Genomic DNA, 22,395 nt, shown 5'->3' with positions numbered 1-22,395 from the left:
GGTTTAGTTTAAATCATGTAGACCCAAAGATCCTCATACTGTGTTTATGTATCAGTCTCACCTGTTGCGGAGCAGTTCGCTGGCTGTGAGCTCGTGGCTCATTGAGGGAAGGGTGATGTCTGCCTGACTCAGGTCTCTGTCATCAGGAGTGTTGATCCTGAGTCTCTTCTGCTCAGAGCGAGGTGCTGTATCACACACTGTATCCAGTCCTGTAGCTCTGCTGTAGGATGGAGGAATATCCGCCTCAGAGGGGAATCTGCTCAGCTGAGGCCATGTGGCCTGCTCTGCTGCTAGCACACTGTCCCAGTCACACGCTGAGGCGCCTTCAGGGGTCTGACCCTCACTGCTGCACCTCCGGCTGGCTAAGGTGGGAGTCCACATGCTACCTGAAGGTTGAGGTCTTTCTTCAATGTCCTCCGGCTCTTCAATGGTGTCTCCGGTGCCCTGCCGAGAGCACAGCGCTGTGCACTGTGTGCTTTCACTGGAACGTTAAAAAAGGGGTAAAGATAACAGATTTACAGGTTTAAGTTGAACAAACTACAGAACTGAAATTAAAGGAGAACTCTGGTGTAAAATGGATTTTTGATGTAGTAAAACATGATAAAAAAAAGTACTTACCTTTGATGAATAGCACACCTTTGTTCTCCCACAGCATTCCGAGATCCAGAAATTTTAATGGTTTGTCCAAATTATTATAATTTGCCCCGATAAATCTCTTTTTCGACCGTTATCCAGCTCAAAGTAGCTCCACATCTCCTTGCTAGAATCTGGAGAGCCCTGACATTTAAAATGAGGCATTAATAACTTTAAAAGTGCCGGCTGCTATGCTATGCTGACTCTACATAGACTCTGCATAGCATAGCATAGCAGATGGCAGCAGGTGTAATAGCGGCACTCGGAGCTGAAGCTTGCGTTATACGGTGTAAACAGTGGTTTTTAATAAGCTTCTTGTGAACTTTTTAAGTCATTAATGCCTCGATTTAATTATTAGGGCTCTCCAGATTCTAGCAAGAAGGTGTGGAGCTACTTTGAGCTGGATTACGGTGGAAAAAGTGATTTATCGGTGCAAATTATGCCCCGTGTCACCCAGTCTGAAGGGTGTTTGTACAAAGTGTTAAAATTTCTGGATCTCGGAACACTGTGGGAGAACAAGGGTGTGCTATTCATCAAAGGTAAGTACTTTTTATCATGTTCTACTACAACAAAAGTCCGTTTTACACAGTTCTCCTTTAAGTCTATCACCCATTATGTACTTGGTAAAGAAGTACATAAGTGCACCACTAAGGGGCAGCATTTTCAAACTTAAGTTAATAATTATGCACGTCTATAGTGGCTTCCAAATCCACATTTTTGCTTTGTTTCTGTACATGTGTGAAAAAATAAACTATTTTTAGAGTCATTTTACATTTAAAGGTGAATTCACTTTTGTGTGTAACTGTCCCCACATGATTATTGTGTGCACATTATCTAATATTTTAATATTACAATCCTGATATATAAATTACATTTTTTTCATAACTTGTATTTTAACATTTTGTTCTAGAAATCATTTCAGAACTAGTTCATTTTATTAAAGTGTTTGAATTGTTACTTTTATCTTAAAAACTAATCCAGCACTCCTACAGTCTTTAAATGATGTCAGATAAACAAAAAAAAAATAATTCACACACTGTCCTGTACTGATTCTATTATTTTCTAAATGTGAGCAAATTCAAACCAAAATGTTATAACATATAAACATATAAATGTACATAAAACACATCAATCATCTTTGTGATCTTGTCACCTACTACTAGACACTGAGCCTACTTGTAAACACCTAGCTGTTTGTGAGACGACGTGGTTTGAATCATGGGTCTGTAATCAAGACTAAGCAAGACTAGCAATGTTTTGTCAGGTACTCTTTGTAAAGCCTAAAATTTAAGATACACATGATGTAAACACGCACCAAACATCTGTGGATCCTGTGGCTCACTAGTAAATGCTATGCCTCCTGATTTAAAGGCCATCAGTTTAAAACTAATCAGGGTATCCATGTAGAAATGATCAAAGTTCCAAACTAAAAAGGTCAAATGTCAAGGTGGTTTAAGCCATAGATCTGTGATTGGGAAAACCAGGGTTCAATCCTTGTGACCAATGTTTTGGCATATATTCATTACAAAGCTTAAAATGTAAGATATAAATGTTCATAAATCACATAAATCAACTGTGGAATTCTGTGGACAACTGGCCGACCCTTTGCCTTGGTTCACCACAGCATGTAGGATCTAAATATGAGTAACACCAAATGGGATTCTGTGGCTCAATGGTAGGTGCTGCCTCTTTTAACTAAGAGGTTGTTAATTCAAGACTAAGCAGGATCGCCACAGCATGTGGGATCACTTCTCTTAAATTGTTGTACATGAGGAAAAACAAACCAAAAAGGTGAAAAAAGCCATGCCACAAGCAAGATGCCATAGATCAGTGGTCTAAACCATGGGACCATCTCCTAAACATTCAGGGTTCAAGCACTGGAAGGGATGTTTTGTCACATAGTCATTGTACATCTTAAAGTTTGAGATGCACATGTTGAAAACCACACAATCTGCATGTGGGGATGTGAGGTTCTGCTTCTCATGATTAAGAGGTTACCAGTGGAGACGTGGTTCAGTGGTAGATGATACGTTTCATGATTAAGAGGTTGTTAGATCAAGACTAAGCGGAATCTCCATAGAATGGAGGAGAACTCCTTTTAAATGGTTCTACATGAGTAAACCTCAACCAAAAAGGTAATAAAAAAAATTCATGCACATCTAGGACGATGCGATGGCTCAGTGGTCTAAACCATGAGTGTGTAATTCCGTCTTTCATGGTTCAAGTCATGCATAGGACATTTTGTCACATTTTAAAGCTTTAAAGTCTGACACATGTTGAAAACCACACACTCTGCATGTGGGGTCTTGTGGCACACTGGTAGGTACTATGCTTCATGATTAAGAGGTTACCAGTTCAAGACCAAGCACGATCTTCACAGCATGTAGGACCGCTGCTTTTAAATGCGTTTCAATGAGTAAAAATTAACCAAAAAGATGAAAAACACACAACACAACATGCCAGATGATATGACTCAGTGGTCTAAACCATGCAACTATGGCCAAAACATTGAGGGTTCAAGTCCTGGACAGGACATTTTGTCTCATGTTCATTGTAAATCTTAAAATCCGAGATACACATGTTGAAAACCACACAACGTTCACGTGAGGACATGTGGGACACTGGCAGGTTCTATGCCTTGTGATTAAGAGGTGATTGGTTCAAAACCAAGCAGACTCTCCACAGACCACTGCTTTAAAAAGGTTCTACATGAGTTGTAGCATAACTTGAACCAAAAGGGTAAAAAAGTAGACCTACAACACAGGTGCTATAGCTCAGTGGTCTAAACCATGGGTTTGTGGTCCATGCATCCTGGGTTCAAGTCCAGAATTCTGCATTTTGGTATGCATTCATTGTAAAGCTTAAAATTTGAGCTATAAATGGACAAAAAAAACCCCAACATACATGTGGTCTCCTGTGGCTCACTGGTAGATGCTGTGCCTCATGATTAAGAGGTCACTGGTTCAAGACCGGTCAGGATCTCCACACCTTGTGTGAACATGCATGTAAATGGCAGACAAAGCTAGCAGCAGTCACTGAACCGGGGGTCACGTGATGGGTGGACAAGGCTGGACCCAAACCCACAAGGGGGGAGAGGCAGGGCTCTCTCCCCCTGGGGCCTCCAGAGAGATAACCAGCAGCAGTTATGGAGCCCAGAGCAATTTTTCTTTCGCCAAGCCACACAGGATCTGAAACTTCTGCATATGCATGCTTCAATCAGGATCATGTCCTCAATCAGTCCTGGCTTACAATGTGCTATTCAGAAAACCATGCATTCTGATCATCTAGGATCATCAATAAAGAATTATCAAAGATTACCACAAAAATTACTGACACCACAATAATGCTAGTGTTGCTGAGGGCATCCAATTTACACGGCCAATTACCCAGTTTACTCATAAGGACTCCCCCTATCACTATTGACGCCCCAACACCAGTAGGGGAAAAGTCAGTCACCACCTCTCTTTAAACTGCTGCTGATGCAGCATTGCTGAGTAGCATCACAGCGCACTCAGAGAAAAGCACAGCGACTTGTGGAACCAAGCTTTACTTCAAATTAGCTCACACCTACTGTCTTCAACATGAGAAATACTTGTTATTTTGACCATATTTATGTTTATACATGTCTGTTCTACAGTGATATTTAGTTGTTACAGTAAAAAAATGTGCTTATATTGTGTTATATTCACTTAACGTGCGAGTGCAGTGGTTTTGTGAGGGTGGTGTGTACCTGAGGGCGGTGCTGGCTGCACTCTCTGCGGATGAGGACAGCTCCAGGCCTGGCAGGCGGCAGAGTTTTGGTCGGGAGCGCTCACTGGTCCTGGGCACTTGGTCACTGGACTCCAGTGTGGACTGACTGTAGAGCAGTGTGGACTCAGTGTACACACTACAAAAACAGCAAGGGAACATGGAGTAATTACACACAAACAGTCATAAATAAACTGGGTTCTCGTATTTACCACACTCATATTTAGGACTGAAAGTTATGACTGCAGCTTCAGCAGGGTTACACAGCAGTAGAGCTGAATTCTTGGTTTTATATATTACTAGTTTTTAATTTTTTACAGACCGAGCTTCTGCTCTTCAACACTGCAAGATGAACGAACTGAAAGAAATGGACAGACATTTTTGGACTAGAATCTTACAACATTCAAGGCCTGTATCATATTCGTATTATTAAGTGCTGTCAAGTCGATTGTGATTCCTGGTGACCATATGTTTAGCGTTTCTAGCGTTTCTGAATATCCTGTCATCTGTTTGGGTCTTCAGGCTTTTTAATGGCTTGTTCGTGATCTCTCTCTGATTGGATCCATCTTGGTTTAGGCCATTCTGGTTCTCTTTTCTTATTGTAATGTATTTAAAAGAAGATATCTGGGTTTTAGATGAGAAGTGAAGATTTGATTGTTTGACTTGGATAAGGAACTTTCAAACAGTTCTGCTAACATAAAAATTCATCAGCAGCAACACTGTGCATTTCCCTGTCTGTGTCTATAAGAAACCACTTACAAGTCCCTCTTTCACGTAATTAATTTGTTACATGTAGAGAGAAATTATAATGTGTGAAGATCTTCTTAAATTCCTTCATCCTTGTTCTAATAAGTCCCTATCCATCTTTCATATTTCTTTATTGCTGGATCTTTTATTGTGAATATCTGATCCAAGTAGACAGCAGCTGTTCACTAAATTGAAAATGTTCTATTCACTGTTCATTCTAAAGTGCCTTGACAAAAAGTCATGGGATAGCAATGTGTAAACTGAGCATTAAGTGTTATTTCATTGTGCAGCTGGGGAACACTCACACCTTTATAAGTTTTGAGGCTTGTTATCTTGTACATTGGCCAGGGTGCTCAGAATAAAATAAAACTTTATCTTAATGAGGCCCTACCTTTTCTAAAGGTACACTTTGATGCAATCTTCCAATGTCCACATATACTGTATACTGCTGCCATCTCAACAGACACTTTGCCATTGTCAGACCTACCCCTAATTAAAATGTATTGGATGCTATTGGACACATTATCAACATGAAAAACCAACCTTTGAAATAGAATTGCACTACTTTTTTTGACATTAAATGTACATTAGGAGTGTGCCATATCGTATCGTACGCAATAATTTTGCCAACATGTTTGAATATCGTAAATTATATTATACCCTAAAATATTGTGCCATATCACTCACCCCTAATTATCACATCAGGGTACTATTTTTTACTATTTTTAGCAAAAGCCAAATTCACATTGTTCTCGTTTTCCATTGCATATCTACTAGAGACAGATTATATCTATCAAGTATCATTTATTTTACTTTAATCCTGGATATTTGGCTATATTTAAGTGCATTATTAGTATCATAACATTCTGGCTCATTGACTCCTGTTACGAATCTGATAAAAAAAAAAAAAATCTCAGTCTGGGGTTTGCCATATCATATCGTATGTAATTCTTAAAATATATTTTTTTAAATCAGTGTTATCGTGAAAATACCATGTAATATTGTGATATTATTTTAAGGCCATATCGCCCACCCCTAATGTACATAACAAATATAGATTGAAGGTGGTTTTGGTGGCCTTTCATACCAAAAAAAGCTTAAACATGTCCAACCTTGTCATGTTATGTTACAAAGTCACTGTGTTACAAATCTCCCAGCTGCTTCAAACTGATCCTATAATGGCGGCAGTTAGAATAATAGAGATTTCAGCACAGAGCAGATTTCTGCACTAATGTGTTTGGTTGCTATAGAAAACATAAGGCAAACCTAAGGCTGCACTTCAGGCTAAACCGTTGCTTCTTGTTTAAGACAACAGTAGAGCGGTTTCCCTGGAGGTAAATCTGAAGCTAAAGTAAATATCACATGTGGCTATGGAGTCCTGTCAGCAGAGAGAAGCTGTGAGGAACACATACCGGATCTCCGCTGTCTGGAAACCTAATCAAAAGCTTAATTTGATTTAATTGTGCTGAAAGTTGATACTTAAACACACTTGAATTATCCTGTCATAAATTTCATTTTCTGGTACACAGTGAGAAGGTGGTCCCCAGTGCAATGTTTCAGACACATTTACGGTAAGTGTAACCGCACTTAAATAAAGTTATTTTTTTAAACTGGACCCATTTTAACTTTAGGCTCTTAGGGTTGGAGAGAGTGATTATCTAACACAAGTGAGGCTGTACTGTGCTGTACTGTGCTGTACTGTGCTGTGCTGTGCTGTGCCGTACCTGGACAGGCTGTCTCCTGTGGGGGCAGAGTCCATGCTGTCCAGTCCCAGCTCCTGCTGCTGTTGGTGCAGTGCTGGGATTAAACTGGTCTGAGACTGAAGCTCCTCTGTCCCTTCCTCCAGAACACACTCAGAGGAAGCAGCTCTGCACATCTGCCTCTGGTAGTGCATGTGAATGCTCTCGCGTGACGGGATGTTCCCCTGAAGATAAAACTATTATTAACCACAAGCAGTAATCCAAGATAACACAAGTTTGCAGCCAAGCTTATTTATTTAATTAATTTAAATTAAAGTTGTGCACTATTTACATATGAATAAAGCACCTCTAATTATACCACAGTTAGTTCTGACCCTGGAATGTGATTGGCTGAGAGGCATTTTATAAATGCAGTTATCAGCCGGTAATGCGCTGTAACCGAAGCTCTCCATGTATTACTCGGCCACATACAGGTAACCTAGCAACTATGCAGCGCTTACAAGCCAAACAGCGATGGAACTACTGTATGTTAACTCGAAGAGTTGTTATAACCAAACAGATCGTATTTTTCTCAACCTCTTTAACTCAGAATCCTTCAATAAACAGTGATAATGGAACTGTGTTATAATCTCAGTAATACACTCGAGGTTCATGCTATAACATGTATTATTCTGTGCTAATCTTTGATACAACAGTGCCAATATTACATGTTATAGCACGAACCTCGAGCGTATCATTGCTTAATTATTAGTAAACTAAGTATAAGTACATATAACGTACAAATTCAAATCAGAATTATTATTATTATTGCATTTAGAAATGTAATATTGAAATGTAAATGTTGAAACTATTGCTTGGTTATAGGATTATAACTACATTTTGACTCCACCTTTTCTTGTACACTCTTAAAAAGTTCTATAAAGAACCAAGTTTGTTTTAGTAACATGTCTATATTAAAAATGTATACTGTACCAATGAGATCCTGCAACCTAATTTTCTACAGTTGCAAGAAAAAGTATGTAAAGCCTTTGGGATTACTTGGATTTCTGCATAAATTGGTCATTAAATGTGTTCTGATCTTCATCAAGTCACAACAATAGACAAACACAGTCTGCTTAAACTAATTCCACACAAAAACATGTTAACATTCACAGTGCAGGGTGAAAAAAGTATTTAAAAAAAGAATAAAAACATTTTAAAAAGTAGAAATCCAAGTAATCCCAAAGGAATCACATATTTTTTTCTTGCAACTGTAAATGCACACAAAACAATGCTATGTATAGACACAGATGCTATGCCCTCTGTTCATCATGTGAAGCTACATTAAGCCTACATTAAACCTTTACACATCGAATCGAATACAAACATGGTTCTTTATGGAACAAAAAGTAGTTCTGGCATCACTTAAAAGGTCTTTTCAAGAGTACTGCAGAAAGGTGGGGTTTGAAAGTGAGGTGGATTTATTCTGTGCCATCACTCAGGAAACCCTTTGTTCAAATAAATAAACCCTTATCTGCTCATTACAACTATTCCTACATGAATAAATGCAGCTGCCAGTGTGTCATTCTGCAGGTTTTAGCATGTCTGCTTATACTGGAGTGTTTGTATTCATTGTTAGTGGCAGATCCAATCCAATATCTGAGGACCTCTTTATCTGATTTATTCATGTAAAAGGCTTTTCAGTTGCTTATGTTGGTAAAGTTAAGTAGATGTACAGTGATTTATCAGTAATTTTAAGCTCAGTAAAGCCTCTGCCAGTAGTACCTTTTTGACCTCGTGGGTGAGCATGCAGCGCTCGATGCGCAGTACGGTGGAGATGTCGATGTGCTCCTGGCACATGGAGTTGACCCAGGCAGTGAAACTGTCCAGCAGAGCCAGGAACAGAACCCAGGAGAACTTCACTATGTTAAACACACGTTTAAGGATGTTATCTGAAAGAGAGAAAGATCACATTTTGGGTTCAGTAGAAGGAAAAATAAAAATTGTTAATTAAAGTTGATTAATTATATACAAATACTAAAGCTACATGAGAATGACGTACCGGGACCATCTGATCTCGCTTCTTCTAGTGTTTCTTCTTCCTGATCTCCTACCTCAATGGTTACATGAGCTGCTGAAAATAGAAAAGGCAGGTTTATTAGTGGCGAATGAGTAATATACAGTGCTCATTGTAATTTACACTGTAAATACAGTTTGTTTGTTTACTACAAAGTGAGAATAATGCATTGAGAAATATACATTTTTAATATTTAGGTCACTTGTAGGCAAAATCTGAACATTTAGTTATTTTTAAAATAGTATTAAAAATAGTAAAAAAAAAAATGACAAACCATGAAATTAAATTCCAGGTCAGAAATTACAATTATATAATTATAATTCATATTGTAGCACTAAAATTAATATTGCTTCAGATTAATGCATGTAGTAAAAAAACATATTAACAGGTTTTAGAAACTGGAATCACTGTAAAAATAAAACGTGTATTTTTAAATAAACTCACAAATTGGGTGTTTATTAAACCTTTCCTTAAAAAAAGTCTGAATAAAGCCTGAATGTGGCAATTCTTTTTATTTGGAGGCCCAAAAATCACTAATAATTCCTAATAAACATCCAGTTATGATGTTCTGATTATCTTTTGCTGTTAAGTCTCTGATTAGTGATGTTTATGTCCTCCACATTTAGCCCATTCATGGCAATAAATGCATGAAAACTCACACTAATGCCGCTACTACCATCCACTACCAGAGCAAAGTGTCCCTCCCTATATTTAAAGTGGCAGTCCGCATCATATACAACCCCTGGCAAAAAGTATGGAATCACCAGTCTTGGATGAGCACTCCTTCAGACATTTCATTCTGTAAAACAAACTCTGATCAAAAACATGATACAATAATAAGGTCATTCCAAAGTGCAACTTGTTGGCTTTCAGGAACACTCAAAGAAATGAAGAAAAAACATTGTGGAAGTCAGTGAATGTTACTTTTATTGACCAACCACAGGGAAAAAAATATGGAATCACTCAATTCTGAGGAAAAAAGTATGGAATCATGAAAAACAGATAAACAAAAGATGATTCAAAATACATCACTAGTATTTAGTTGCACCACCTTTGGCTTTTATAACGGCTTTCAGTCTCTGAGGCATGGACTTGATGGGTGACAAACAGTATTCTGCATCAATTTGGTGCCAACTCTCTTTGATAGCAGTTGCCAGATCAGCTTTGCAGGTCGGAGCCTTCTTGTGGACCATTTTTTTCCATTTCCACCACAGGTTTTCAATTGGGTTGAGATCTGGACTATTTGCAGGCCATGACATCGACTGAATGTGTCTTTCTCCAAGGAATGCCTTCACTGTTTTTGCCCTATGGCACGATGCATTGTCATCTTGGAAAATTATTTCATTATCTCCAAACATCTGTTCAATTGAAGGGATGAGAAAACTGTCCAAAATGTCAATGTAAACTTGTGCATTGATAGAAGAATTAACCACAGTCATCTCCCCAGTGCCTTTGCCTGACATGCAGCCCCATATCATCAAGGACTGTTTTCTTCAGGCAGGCCTCTTCATAAATCTCACTGGAACGGCACCAAACAAAAGTTCCAGCATCATCACCTTGTCCAATGCAGATTCTTGACTCATCACTGAAGATAACTTTCATCCAGTCATCCACAGTCCATGATTGCCTCTCCTTAGCCCACTGCAGTCTTGTTCTTTTATGTTTAGGTGTCAATGATGGTTTTCTTTTAGCTTTCCTGTATTGAAATCCCATTTCCTTTAGGCGATTTCTTACGGTTCGGTCACATACATTGGCTCCAGCTTCTTCCCATTTATGCTTCATCTGTTTAGTTGTACTTTTTCGGTTTTCAAGACAAATGGCCTTAAGTTGCTTGTCTTGACGCTTTGATGTCTTTCTCGGTCTACCAGTACGCTTGGCTTTAACAACCATTCCATGCTGTTTGTATTTGGTCCATATCTTGGATACAGCTGACTGTGAACAGCCCACATCTTTAGCAACCATGCGTGAAGAGTTACCTTCTTCAAGAAGTTTCACAATCCTCTCTTTTGTTTCAAGAGACATTTCTCTTGTTGGAGCCATGGTTCTTGCCACTCTAATTCATCCAGCAGCCCTCCAAGGTGTCATGACTGCAGGTGTTTTTAACTGCAGACTAACGAGCAGATCTAATCTGAGGCAGGTGTCCATTTAGGGAAAGGAAATTGACTGGGTGTGTCCTTATTTTCTACCTTCAATTTGAGTGATTCCATACTTTTTTCCTCAGAATTGAGTGATTCCATATTTTTTTCCCTGTGGTTGGTCAATAAAAGTAACATTCACTGACTTCCACAATGTTTTTTCTTCATTTGTTTGAGTGTTCCTGAAAGCCAACAAGTTGCACTTTGGAATGACCTTATTATTGTATCATGTTTTTGATCAGAGTTTGTTTTACAGAATGAAATGTCTGAAGGAGTGCTCATTAAGACTGGTGATTCCATACTTTTTGCCAGGGGTTGTATTTGTTTCTAAACTGAAAGCAGAAGCATTTCTGAGTAGAGAAAGTATAAAATATTGTACCAGTGTGCTGGAACAACCATCCCTGCTAAGCCTAATATTTATTAGTATTCATTCTAAAAACTGGGGTGTCTTTTATCACATGTACAGACTCTGAAAAAGGATCTGGCTCAGTTTTACTGAACGAGAGTGAATGGCGGAGCAATGGAGACTTCAGAAGAGGAGCCTCAGAGCTCAGTAGCTCATTCACTCATAGTAAAAACAAAGAAACGAAAGAGTGTCGAAAGTCTCTGACTAGCCGCACTCCCTCACTCTCTCTCTGATTGAATATAATCTGGAATCGGATTCATCCGCTGTGGAAGGAAACCCCATCACACTTGCCCAAGTTTAAAATGATTCTTGCACATGCTCAATGCAGAGAGAACCCTAAATCCCCCAAATCCCACAATTTACGGACATCAGCTTAAAGAATCTCCTAAAGACAGAGCTCTTTAAAGAGCACTTACTCTCCTAACACCTCTAACAAACTAACTACTTCTAACCTCATTTCATTTCCTTCTTCCCCTCCTTTCCTCCTCTATCTCACTATTTTAAAAAAAGTTTTTTTGGCTTAAACTTCTATGTCCTCTATTGCTAAATGTACATCATTATATGTAAGTTGGTTTGAATAAAAGCGTCTGCTAAATGTAATGTAATAAAGTGGACAGAGCCATGAGACCATGCACATATAGCAGCTAGAAATGTAGGCCTACTTAAGGCAGTGCAAAAAAATAAATAAATAAATAACAGGCTAGATACAACAGTTATCAATCATTATTTTAAAAATACTTTAAAAGAAAGTATTAAATATTTCATACAGCACATGGTGTTTAGATCAGATTTCTGGATCACACCACCTACCTGTTTCCTTTTACTCCAGAATATCTATGCTTTAGGAGCCTGGGGCTAAAATATGTGAATATAATACTAATAGGCAACATATCTGCAGTGATTTGAGGGAATGTTTTATTAGCTTTATTTGCTTCACTCGGGCTCAATCTGAAGTTCTTGGCTGGCTGGATGAAACTCCTGAGACTGTGTCCAGCAGGCATATGGGATGAATTGACCATAGCGAATGCAACATGCCATTCTTCATTTCTCAGCACCCCCTCGTAAGAATGCCTAGACCTGGAAGGAAGTGTGCTAATGCAGATTTGGCCACATTCAGCACTGGACACAGCATGGCTTCCATTTAAAGAGCGCAAAGAGAAGCCATGAGGATGTGTTTGAAGTTCCCCAATGAGACACACACAGAGTTCCCGTTCATGATCAGAGCACGCTGTCTGGAGCTAAACGAACTCCGGAGAGGAGACAAATGGCCACAGCAGGCGAGAGGAGAGCAGACAGAACCCGTCTCCTCTAACGGTATAGATCCAGAACCAGAGGAGCCAACTCATCCCCTGCCATCCTCCAAACACCACGTCTGGACCGCATTTATTAAATACCTTCCCGCTGGTCCTTCTTGGTTTTGCGTCCCTCTGTGTATCTCTGCCAGAATCTCCGTCTCTCCTTGCTGCGCTCCTTCATGGCTGTTTTGGAGTCAGTAATCCATGCATGATACACAAACTGAAGAGACAGAGCATTACAGAGAGTTACCAAACACAGACACGGGCAGGAGAGTGGAAAACAAAAATCAAGCATTAGGGTGCTAAGAGTTTAAACTACACAGTATTGCTTATTTCCTTTATTAGTTTTATTAGCTTATTCTGGATGTCTGGATCAATGAACCCTTAGAAGTCCTTGATCCTTCAGATTTGTATTAATTTGAAAGCTGACAGGGACTTTGCAATGTATTTGCAATATAATAGAAGGTGTTTCATACAATGACATGACCAAAAAACATGAGAATAAACTTTCTTTATGTGATTGTTTATATTTTAGATCAATAAAACCTTAAAACTTCCCTTATCTTATTGTTTGGATTGTATAGCAAACCTGAAATGTAGGAATAGATGCATATTAACAAAACACAAGTTGATTGAGGTTATATCCGTATCTATCTTTATCTATCTAAAATTGTAACATCCCTGTAAATCTAAACGAATTAAACTAAAGTAAAGTAGAAGCGAGTAAACGTATTTCACATGAGTAGTTCAGCAAAACAGTAAAACAGTCAGTAACTAAACCATTGACTTCTAAGGGCTCATTTTTGGCTGATAAAAAAATATTTGATATCTTGCTTTGATATTTATTGCAATATCTATTCCAAATCTGTGGGATCTTTTCAGACCAGGGAAGTTGGTTAATGTGTAAAATAGGCAGACACTGTGAGTTAAGAATTTAAAGAATCTAAAAACGGGCATCCAAATGACACAAACCACATGAGAATGGATTTAGGATGTGTTTTATTCCAGCGTAACAGACTTCAGCTATTAGGTTTACGTTGGAGAAAAACACAACCTTCCCATCGACCAACACAGACCCCAAACGCATGAACAACGCAAAAACAAACGTCTCCTAGAGAAATCCCACCGCTCTGCATGCATCCCCTACAGTAATGCACACTACACCGCAGTTCCCTCGCATGCAAAGCTGGCCATATGGCTCCAATTGCACAGCTGTCTGGTAGACAGACATGTGGAGGTGGGAGACGTTCTTCTACGGTCAGTCATTTGGGCTCAGTCAGCAGTCCAGGAGAAAAGCATTCACAGGTAAGAACAGTCAAACTGGGAGGCGGGGAAATAATGCAGTGTGCGTCGGAATACAGCAGCCGACAGAGGCCAAAGGAGCAAAGAGATGTCATAACAGAGTACAATAGTGCAGAGTACAGAGAGAGGAAAGATATATTAGGCCTGGTGGAAGTACCTTGGCTGCCCTGATTGCATACTGAAGTATAGTTTTGGGCAGCTTAATGACAGACTTTGGTAAAGCCAGCAAAGCAGAGGCAAACTTTCGGATAGCTCTCTACAAGGGAGGACAGAGTAGGGGCTGGGTTAGTAAGAACACGGTGAGCAGTCTTTACTACGGTGGCTCCATGCTTCCACACAGGAAGTTAGCAATTAGTGGTCTGACAAATAAAGAAACATTGTTAAGTGCAGAGAGAACAAAAGCACTGTGAGATGCTGTAGTACTGCTGAGTAGAGTCATGAAGGTTAATGCTATACATATAGACATACAGTACAACATTAACAATATATGCAGGGTAATATCAATAGTACAAACTTTGTAAAAGTAAACAACTATCATTAAAAAAAAAGTGTGTGCGTATGACTAACTTGAAAAGCAGATCTTTTAGGCGGGTCTTCCTCTTTTTTGTCTTCTTCTTCTTCTTCCTCTTCACTGTCTGTCTCGAATAAGTAATAATTCCCACTCCTCACCACTAAAAAAACAACAGACTGAAGTTAGCAGACAGGTAGTTTTCCTGACTCAGACATTGGATACATTATTTATGACTCTTTGAGAAACACTTTTGATGCTTTACTTTACTGCAAAAGTAAAAGGAAAAGCATTGAATTAACTACAACTGTTCCATAGTTAGGTCCAATCCTGCAATTTGATTGGCTGAGAGACATTCTCATTGGAGTGCCAATATTGCACAATAATGGCATTCTTAACAAAATCTCTTAAAATATCAATCTGTCACATACACACATAACCTCGCAAGAATGCAGTGATATAACCAGGCTAAAACACCAGCCATAACAGATCAGCAACAACATTTTATACTATACTATACATATATACTCTATTTGTATTAATATTTTGTTACTGTAGTAATCACGAATACAAAAAAACAATTCAGCCTAACAAAAGCTAATGCTAAATTTACACAACATCCCAAACCAAATATAAGTATCCTTAACATAGACCTTGGGGGTTGAAACTGGGCTGCATGGCAATTTTCCAACATGATAACAACTCCAAATACTAAAGAAACTAAAGGTGAATGACTTTCGCCCAGTATGTCTCTAGACCTAAACCTAATTGAGCATGTCTGAGGCATCCTCACACAAAATATGGAGGAGCTCAAGGTCTCTAACATCCACCAGATCCATTACGTTGTCATGGAGGAGTGGAAAAAGACTTCAGGGGGAACCTGTGAAGCTCTAGTGAACTTCATGCCCAAGAGGCCTAAGGCAGTGTTGGAAAATAATGTTGGCCACCCAAAATATTAACACTTTGGGCACAATACGGCCATTTTCAATTAGGGGTGTACTCACTGTTGTTGCCAGCGGTTTAGACATTAATGGCTGTCTGTTGAGTTATTTTAAAGGCACAGCTTATGTACAGTGTTATATAAGCTGTACACTGACTAATTTACATTATGTTAAGGTGTCATAACTTCAGTGTTGTCCCATAAACAATTATACATAGATATATTTAAAATATTTACAAAAATGTAAGGGAGGTACTCACTTTTGTGGGATACTATATGTAAGATGGCAGGTAAGAGGTAAGGTATATTGTGTGATCTGACACACAAAACTAGATCAGCTATTCAGAGAAAGAGAGAGAATGATCCACAGCACTGTCACATATTGGCCTGTGTCTGTTCTGTATTTTTTCCTCTGTCCTGTATTTTTTTTTCCTCTTTTGGTTCTATGTGCTTCTGCCCTCTGTTTTCCTGTCTGTGTTCCCAAGAAAAGCACATGGCATTGTTTTGTTACTGTCCTGTCTCCGCCCTAGCCCCACCCTATCCTCGCCCTAGCCATTAGTGTTGTCACCTTGTGTCTTGTTCGTAACCCCGCCCTCTCGTTACTGGTCCTCACCCTCCTTGTGTATAAATAGCTCACTGTATGAGTGTTTGCTTGTCGAGTCGTTTGTATTGTGATACCATACTTGTGACCAGTTTTTGCGTTACCTGCATTTTGTTTTCTGTTTTTATTTATCTTGTTTGTTTAATAAATATATATCTGCACTTACGTCCACCCTCTCATTCGTGACAAGCACCATATATGGTTGTACATATATTTTGAATTTAAAAGTACGTTTTTAATACTCAACAACTTTGGCAGTGAGGAGTTACAGGATTTATATAATCTCTAGCATCACCTAAGTTTTGGCCATTGAATGTAACTTTAATGACTGGAAAATTATGAACTGTTTCTGGACTATTATGACCGAAGGGCGGAGTCTCATGTTGAGGTTTTAGCAGTTTAGTAGACTGATAGAGTTGAACTATGTCGCCTCACCCAGCAATTTACAGTTCCCATCCAACACCGTGTTTATCTTATCAATCTTTCATTAAAGTGTATCAGGTGAGCTGCTGGTGGAGCTGAACCAATCCACACAGTGTCTGAAGTTCACAGAGAAGTCAGGAGCCCAGCTTGTTTATATGAATGTGTTCTTCTAACCAGCATCTTTGATCAACTTTGACCAACAACACATTATTAATATTAAAAACGGTTTTATCTTACCTAGATTTGTTGGGTAATGTTTAATTTTTTCCAGGCAAAACAGACCTACTGCTAACATAAACACTTTTAAACACATTTCCCGTGGAGTGAAGTGAAATATGAGCACTCACTAGAAGCATGATCCACCCAGGGTCTCCACCACTGCTTCCTTTTGCCTTTATTTGTTTCTTTACTCGCCTCTCCTGCAAAAAGCACATTCAGGTCACAGACAAGAACCCCATGAAATTGTGAAAACAATAGGGAGAAGAAGGAGAGTTTGTTCCGAGGTCTGGCATGTGTGATTTCATGTGTTTTTGATTCAGTCGCAATGCATTTAATGCAGCAGTTAAGCTCAGGCACCTGTGGAATTTACGAACTAGTGTGTGTTATCTGAACTTCCAGTATGATTTAAAACAGGCTTTTCTGAAGCTTTATTTTTCAAAAAGTACAGTCCTGTTTTTAGACCTTTACGAAACTATTTCAGTGTAAATCCCGTATGGCCTAAACTTAGATGCACTCAGGAGGAAGTAACTGACAGGAATTTAACTTGGTCGCTTGTCGTGATAGACTGTCATGGAGTGGCTCAGAATGGCAGCGGGTCATCAGGCTCACATGTCTTGGTGGAGATTATGTTAATGAGGTCTTGCCACCAGTGGCTTTTTTTGAGCACACACTCCAGTGCACTCTTCCAACACCACAATACTTGTCCACATACTGCTGCTATCTCAAGAGCTTGGTGCAGATACTATGTCATGACCAGCTAAATTGCCTGATTGAAAATGTCAAACGCTATCAACACTCTACGTCTTCCACAAAATCCGCAGGAACTGTGTGAATATATCAATTGTCACCGGACACCATTAGGAACCTCATGTTGAGACATCTATCATGTTGCACATTATAAACTACTTCTGTATGTGTCGCTCAATAATCAGTCAAATATCAGTCAAATTATCTTCCTTTCATCACTTCCTTTTGTGTGAAACTATTTTTGAACGATTACTTAATTAAACGGTCACGAATTAATCCACAGATAAAAGCACACCTTCCTCTTCCTCCTCTTCCTCCTTGGCCAGTGAGTGGCCCTCGCTGCTTTCCTGAGCCAAACTCAACATCCTCTCCTTTCCCCTCTTAAACTTCTGCTGCCGGCTCTTAATGCGGTCCATCCTGAAAGAGAAAGAGAGAGAGGGAGAGGTTGGAGTGGTGGGGTTGGTGAGTGAGAGAGATAGACAGAGAGAGAGGGAGAGAGAAAGGGGTTAGAGAGAGTGGGTGGTAGTGAAAGAGAGAGAGATAGAGAGAGGAGGGGGTTAGAGAGAGAGAGAGAGAGAGAGAGAGAGAGAGAAAGGAAGAAAGTGTGAGAGAGAGAAATGTTAAAGATAGATCAATTAGAAAGCGATATGTTAGAAAAAAGAGAAATATATATATATATATATATATATATATATATATATATATATATATATATATATATATATATATATATATAGAGAGAGAGAGAGAGCAGTTAGAGAGAAGGGTTAGACAGGTATAATATATTTGCTTAAACTAACACCACACAAACAATTATATGTTTGCATGGTTTTATTGGACACAACATGTTAACATTCACAGTGCAGGGTGATTTAGTAACTATTTGACCCTCATGTGGCAGCAAAAACCTCAACCAAACATTTCCTGTACAACGGCAAACTGTTTTTTTTTACAGGGCAGGGCAGCTTTAACCAACACATCCAATCTCATCACCTCCTGGCTTCAATTAGCTTAGAAAAGTTATTAATCTAGTGGTTCATATACTTTTTACACCCTGCACTGTGAATGATATCATGTTGTGTTCAATAAAATCATGCAAACATAATTGTTTGTGTGGTATTAGTTTAAGCAGACTGTGTTTGTCTATTGTTTTGACTTAGATGAAGATCAGTCTGTATTATGTCCTGTTTCACTGGTTTGAGCTGAGTGAGCTCTCCCTTCGGACGTGGTTACAGTAATAAGAGTGGGAGTTAATGGGGTAGAGAGGTTCAGGCGCGTGTAGAGGTGCTTTATCTGTCAGCAGAGGGAAAGAAAAGCAGGGCAGAGCCCAGCGGTGCTGAAAGATCCTCTTTGTTTCACACAAACACACTGCAGATGGCCTGTAAACACACTGCTGCTGACTCAGAGCGGCACTTCTAAGAAAAGGCCACCAGAACACTCTTACGCCATTATAAACACACGGTTTATATAAGAGACAGAGATATTACAGAGACATTCATACAGATGTTCTGGAATTTATACCAATTAACCCATCAATTATTCCAATCTATGAATCTCTTTCATGTTTGTGTTTTAGTAGAACTACACACTTACTTATGGACAAAATTATTGAGACACCTGTTTCTTAATTGTTGAGTTTGTCTTGCTTTTGTTGGATGAACTGTCTCTACTCTCCAGCAAATAGAAATAGATTTTGGAGTACTGCTGTGAGGATCTGATTGCATTCAGTGACAAACAATGTATAAGGTCTGGCTATTAGAAGATCACCACTCAACCTCACCTCCAACTCTTCAACTCATTTAAAAAGTACTAGGTGGAGCACCATCATCATTCCAGAGTTCCACTCAGTGTGGAAGGGTTTATGCCCCTCTATCAAAGCCTTTCATTAGACATGGTGCCAATAGATTCATGTTGATCTTAAAGGACTCAAGCTTCAGTCTAAAGTATTAGATGATAAATCAAAAAATAAGATTGCTTTTACTTCATGTAAATAAGCTCTACTGCTACTAAAATTATAATTAACCAAAGGTGTTAAAAGTATTCCCATTCATTACTCTGTAGGTAGAAGTATAGACACTAGGGTAAAAGTGTAAAAGTACTGCTTTTAAAACTACTTAAAGTACACAAGTAAAAGTAACGTAAGGAAAACAATGGCATTAAGTAGCTATAGTGCACTACCCCCCTCTCCAAAACACATTTTTCTAAAAGCCATAATGACACTAGGCTCCCTGTTTCAGCTGCATATATGCCCATTGAAAATGCATTCATTTTAGTACAATGCAAATATATTACAGAGAGTTGAGACATTTTGCTGTAGTTCTCCTAAGTCTCTGCACAGATCATCTTCATACTAGGCCACATATATACAGATCTGGAAAAAAATAAGAGACCGCTTCAGTTTCTGAATCAGTTTCTCTGATTTTGCTATTTATAGGTTTATGTTTGAGTAAAATGAACATAGTTGTTTTATTCTATAAACTACGGACAACATTTCTTACAAATTCCAAATAAAAATATTAAATAATTTAGAGCATTTATTTGCAGAAAATTATACATGAAGAGAGTTTTCAGACCTCAAATAATGCAAAGAAAAAAAGTTCATATTCATAAGGTTTTATGAGTTCAGTAATCAATATTTGATGGAATAACTCTGGTTTTTAATCACAGTTTTTATGCTTGGTATGTTCTCCTCCACCAGTTTTACACACTGCTGTTGAATAACTTCATGCCACTCCTGGTGCAAAAAATTAAGCAGTTCAGTTTGGTTTGATGGCTTGTGATAATCCATCTTCCTTTTGATTATATTCCAGAGGTTTTCAATTTGGTTAAATCAAGGAAACTCATAATTTTTAAGTGGTCTCATATTTTTTTATTACTCTTATTATTACAGAAAATTAGTATGATCATATATGGTCTAGTCCCATATATAAAAGTGATTTTAAACTGATTTTCAGTGTAAAAAGACCGGATTTGACATCAGATCTACATCGCAAAAATATACAGTGCAAAAAAACTCTAAATGTGAATGAATACTAAAGGCTTAGACATGGGAAACAGCAACACAAAGGTAATTCTGAACTGCAGTGTACGAGGTGTGGTGTAAACGTACTGTCTCTTCAGCAGGTCCATAGATTTCTTCTCCTCTTCAATTCTTGCTTTCACTGCCTTCACTATGGTGGCCTGGAACAACTCTGCTCCTCTGAGAAAGAGAGAGAGATAGAGAGAGAGAGAGAGAGAATAAACAGGACACAGTACAGATTGATTTGTCTGGCATGCTCTCATAATTGAACACAAGTCCTAGTTTAGTTTAATTGTTTGGCTGCAGGAACAAACAAGCAGGCCTTCGAATGTAGGTCAGCATCACACACGCTAACAACACCTGGTAGCTACTGAGGAACAACGTGGCATGCAACAGCTTCACTTTTATGACCATAAACAAACATTAATCACAGAAAAATAACGATCTGTAGCTGGAATAGTTGCTAGACATAAATTTGAACTTAAAAATACAATAATATATGTGATGTAATGTAACATACATGAGAGCACAAGGTCTAGAGAGGTGGGAAAATGACCTTCAAATACAGTTGAGAGAAGTCATGTGACTATCACTTAGTCACATACTGTGCAGTTTGGAACAAACACAGTAATAATGTTTCCGTTTTTTTTTTTTTTTTGGTTCTGTATTCTTAGCACCCTGGAGTTAAGATGAATCACTGAATACACACTGAAACAGGGAGTTCCCTAGGAGTTCTAAAACAAAAACAACTTAAAAGAACTCAAAGAACCATCTGAAGGCTTATGTGGTTCCTTGCCAGGTAATAAAAAAGCTTTTAAAAGGGTGCAAAAGGAATGTACTATATTTTTTAATGTTTTAACAATACACACACTTGATTCAGCTAAATTCAATGCACCTTTCAATCTTTACACCATGAACATGTCTGATTGAATATGTGTGTGTGTGTGTGTGCTTGTGCGTGTTCGTGTGTATACCTGGAAGCCAGGACTTGCGAGGAGCGGATATCAGCCACCACGTGTAGGAAGTAATAGCTCATAAAGACGCGTCTCTGCAGCAGCAGGGAGGCGAAGCAGATGCTGTCCCAGATGATGCCCGCCTCGTCACTGGGCAGCTCACACTGCTTATTGGCCTGCTGCTCCGCTAGTCACCCAAATAAGAGACAGCAGTGCTTAGTTAACATGACTGTCCTGTATTAAAGCATAAAATACAATAAAATACTATGATTGAAAACAAGGTACCACTTTAAAATAAGACTACCTTTATAAAGGGTTTATGAACAGTTAATAAAGGAGTGTTTTAATGGTTATTAATTAGGTTGCAATTACTTTAAAATCCATTAATAAGCAGTTATACTATCAAACCTCAGATCTTTTTAGATACGGATCTGTGTTTTCCATCAATCAGCATTAAAACTGTCATATTAATATATTTATAATTATGTTTAACTATTTACTATAAATTAAATGACTAAGTTGAATTATGTTAAGTAAAAAAAAACGTTTAATAGATGTGTTGTAACTGCTTATCAAAGGTTTTTAAGGCATTATTTGTGAACCATTTATAAACCCTTTATAGGGGTAGTCTTATTTTAAAGTGGTGCCGAAACCAATAACAACATTGATAATAAAAGCCTCTCCATTCCAGAGAAGATTCAAGATTTGGAAATCCAATTATTCAGTGGTGTGTCCCAAAACTTTTGCAACATCCCGAACATTACAATTTCAGATGAAAACTGGAAATTATCATGCAGGGAGGGACCTAAAATTACCATAAAACAGTCAAGTCTGGAAGGAATTTGAATGGTAAAGTTAAGATGAGATATTTTAGGACTGTTGGAGGGGCTGTAATTTGGTGGGAGACCATAAACACATATTTTGGGATTGTTCAAAATTATTAGATATTAATTATTAGAAAAAC

At 38.5% G+C, this 22,395-nt stretch overlaps 1 protein-coding gene across 4 annotated transcripts in view; it reads right to left on the bottom strand.

Annotated features, from left to right (window-relative positions):
• Positions 1-22,395, bottom strand: part of LOC103047759 (piezo-type mechanosensitive ion channel component 2) — a 198,019-nt gene that overhangs the window by 13,101 nt on the left and 162,523 nt on the right. For 2 of the 4 annotated variants that reach the window (XM_022673427.2, XM_022673428.2), the window contains exons 27-37: positions 21,453-21,618; positions 20,569-20,658; positions 17,755-17,876; positions 16,841-16,912; positions 14,589-14,692; positions 12,819-12,939; positions 8,869-8,937; positions 8,592-8,758; positions 6,852-7,051; positions 4,364-4,519; positions 62-481 (exon numbers count right to left, since the gene is read on the bottom strand). In XM_022673427.2, the coding sequence (XP_022529148.2) occupies positions 62-481; positions 4,364-4,519; positions 6,852-7,051; positions 8,592-8,758; positions 8,869-8,937; positions 12,819-12,939; positions 14,589-14,692; positions 16,841-16,912; positions 17,755-17,876; positions 20,569-20,658; positions 21,453-21,618 (1,687 nt within the window). Of the gene's footprint in view, positions 1-61; positions 482-4,363; positions 4,520-6,851; positions 7,052-8,591; positions 8,759-8,868; positions 8,941-12,818; positions 12,940-14,588; positions 14,693-16,840; positions 16,913-17,754; positions 17,877-20,568; positions 20,659-21,452; positions 21,619-22,395 lie in introns of all 4 variants that reach the window. The other 2 variants (XM_022673425.2, XM_022673426.2) reach the window with 1 other exon arrangement.

This window comes from Astyanax mexicanus, chromosome 6 (genome assembly GCF_023375975.1).
Source record: "Astyanax mexicanus isolate ESR-SI-001 chromosome 6, AstMex3_surface, whole genome shotgun sequence".
Classification (NCBI taxonomy): domain Eukaryota; kingdom Metazoa; phylum Chordata; class Actinopteri; order Characiformes; family Acestrorhamphidae; genus Astyanax; species Astyanax mexicanus.
This window is presented reverse-complemented; position numbering and strand designations above follow the sequence as displayed.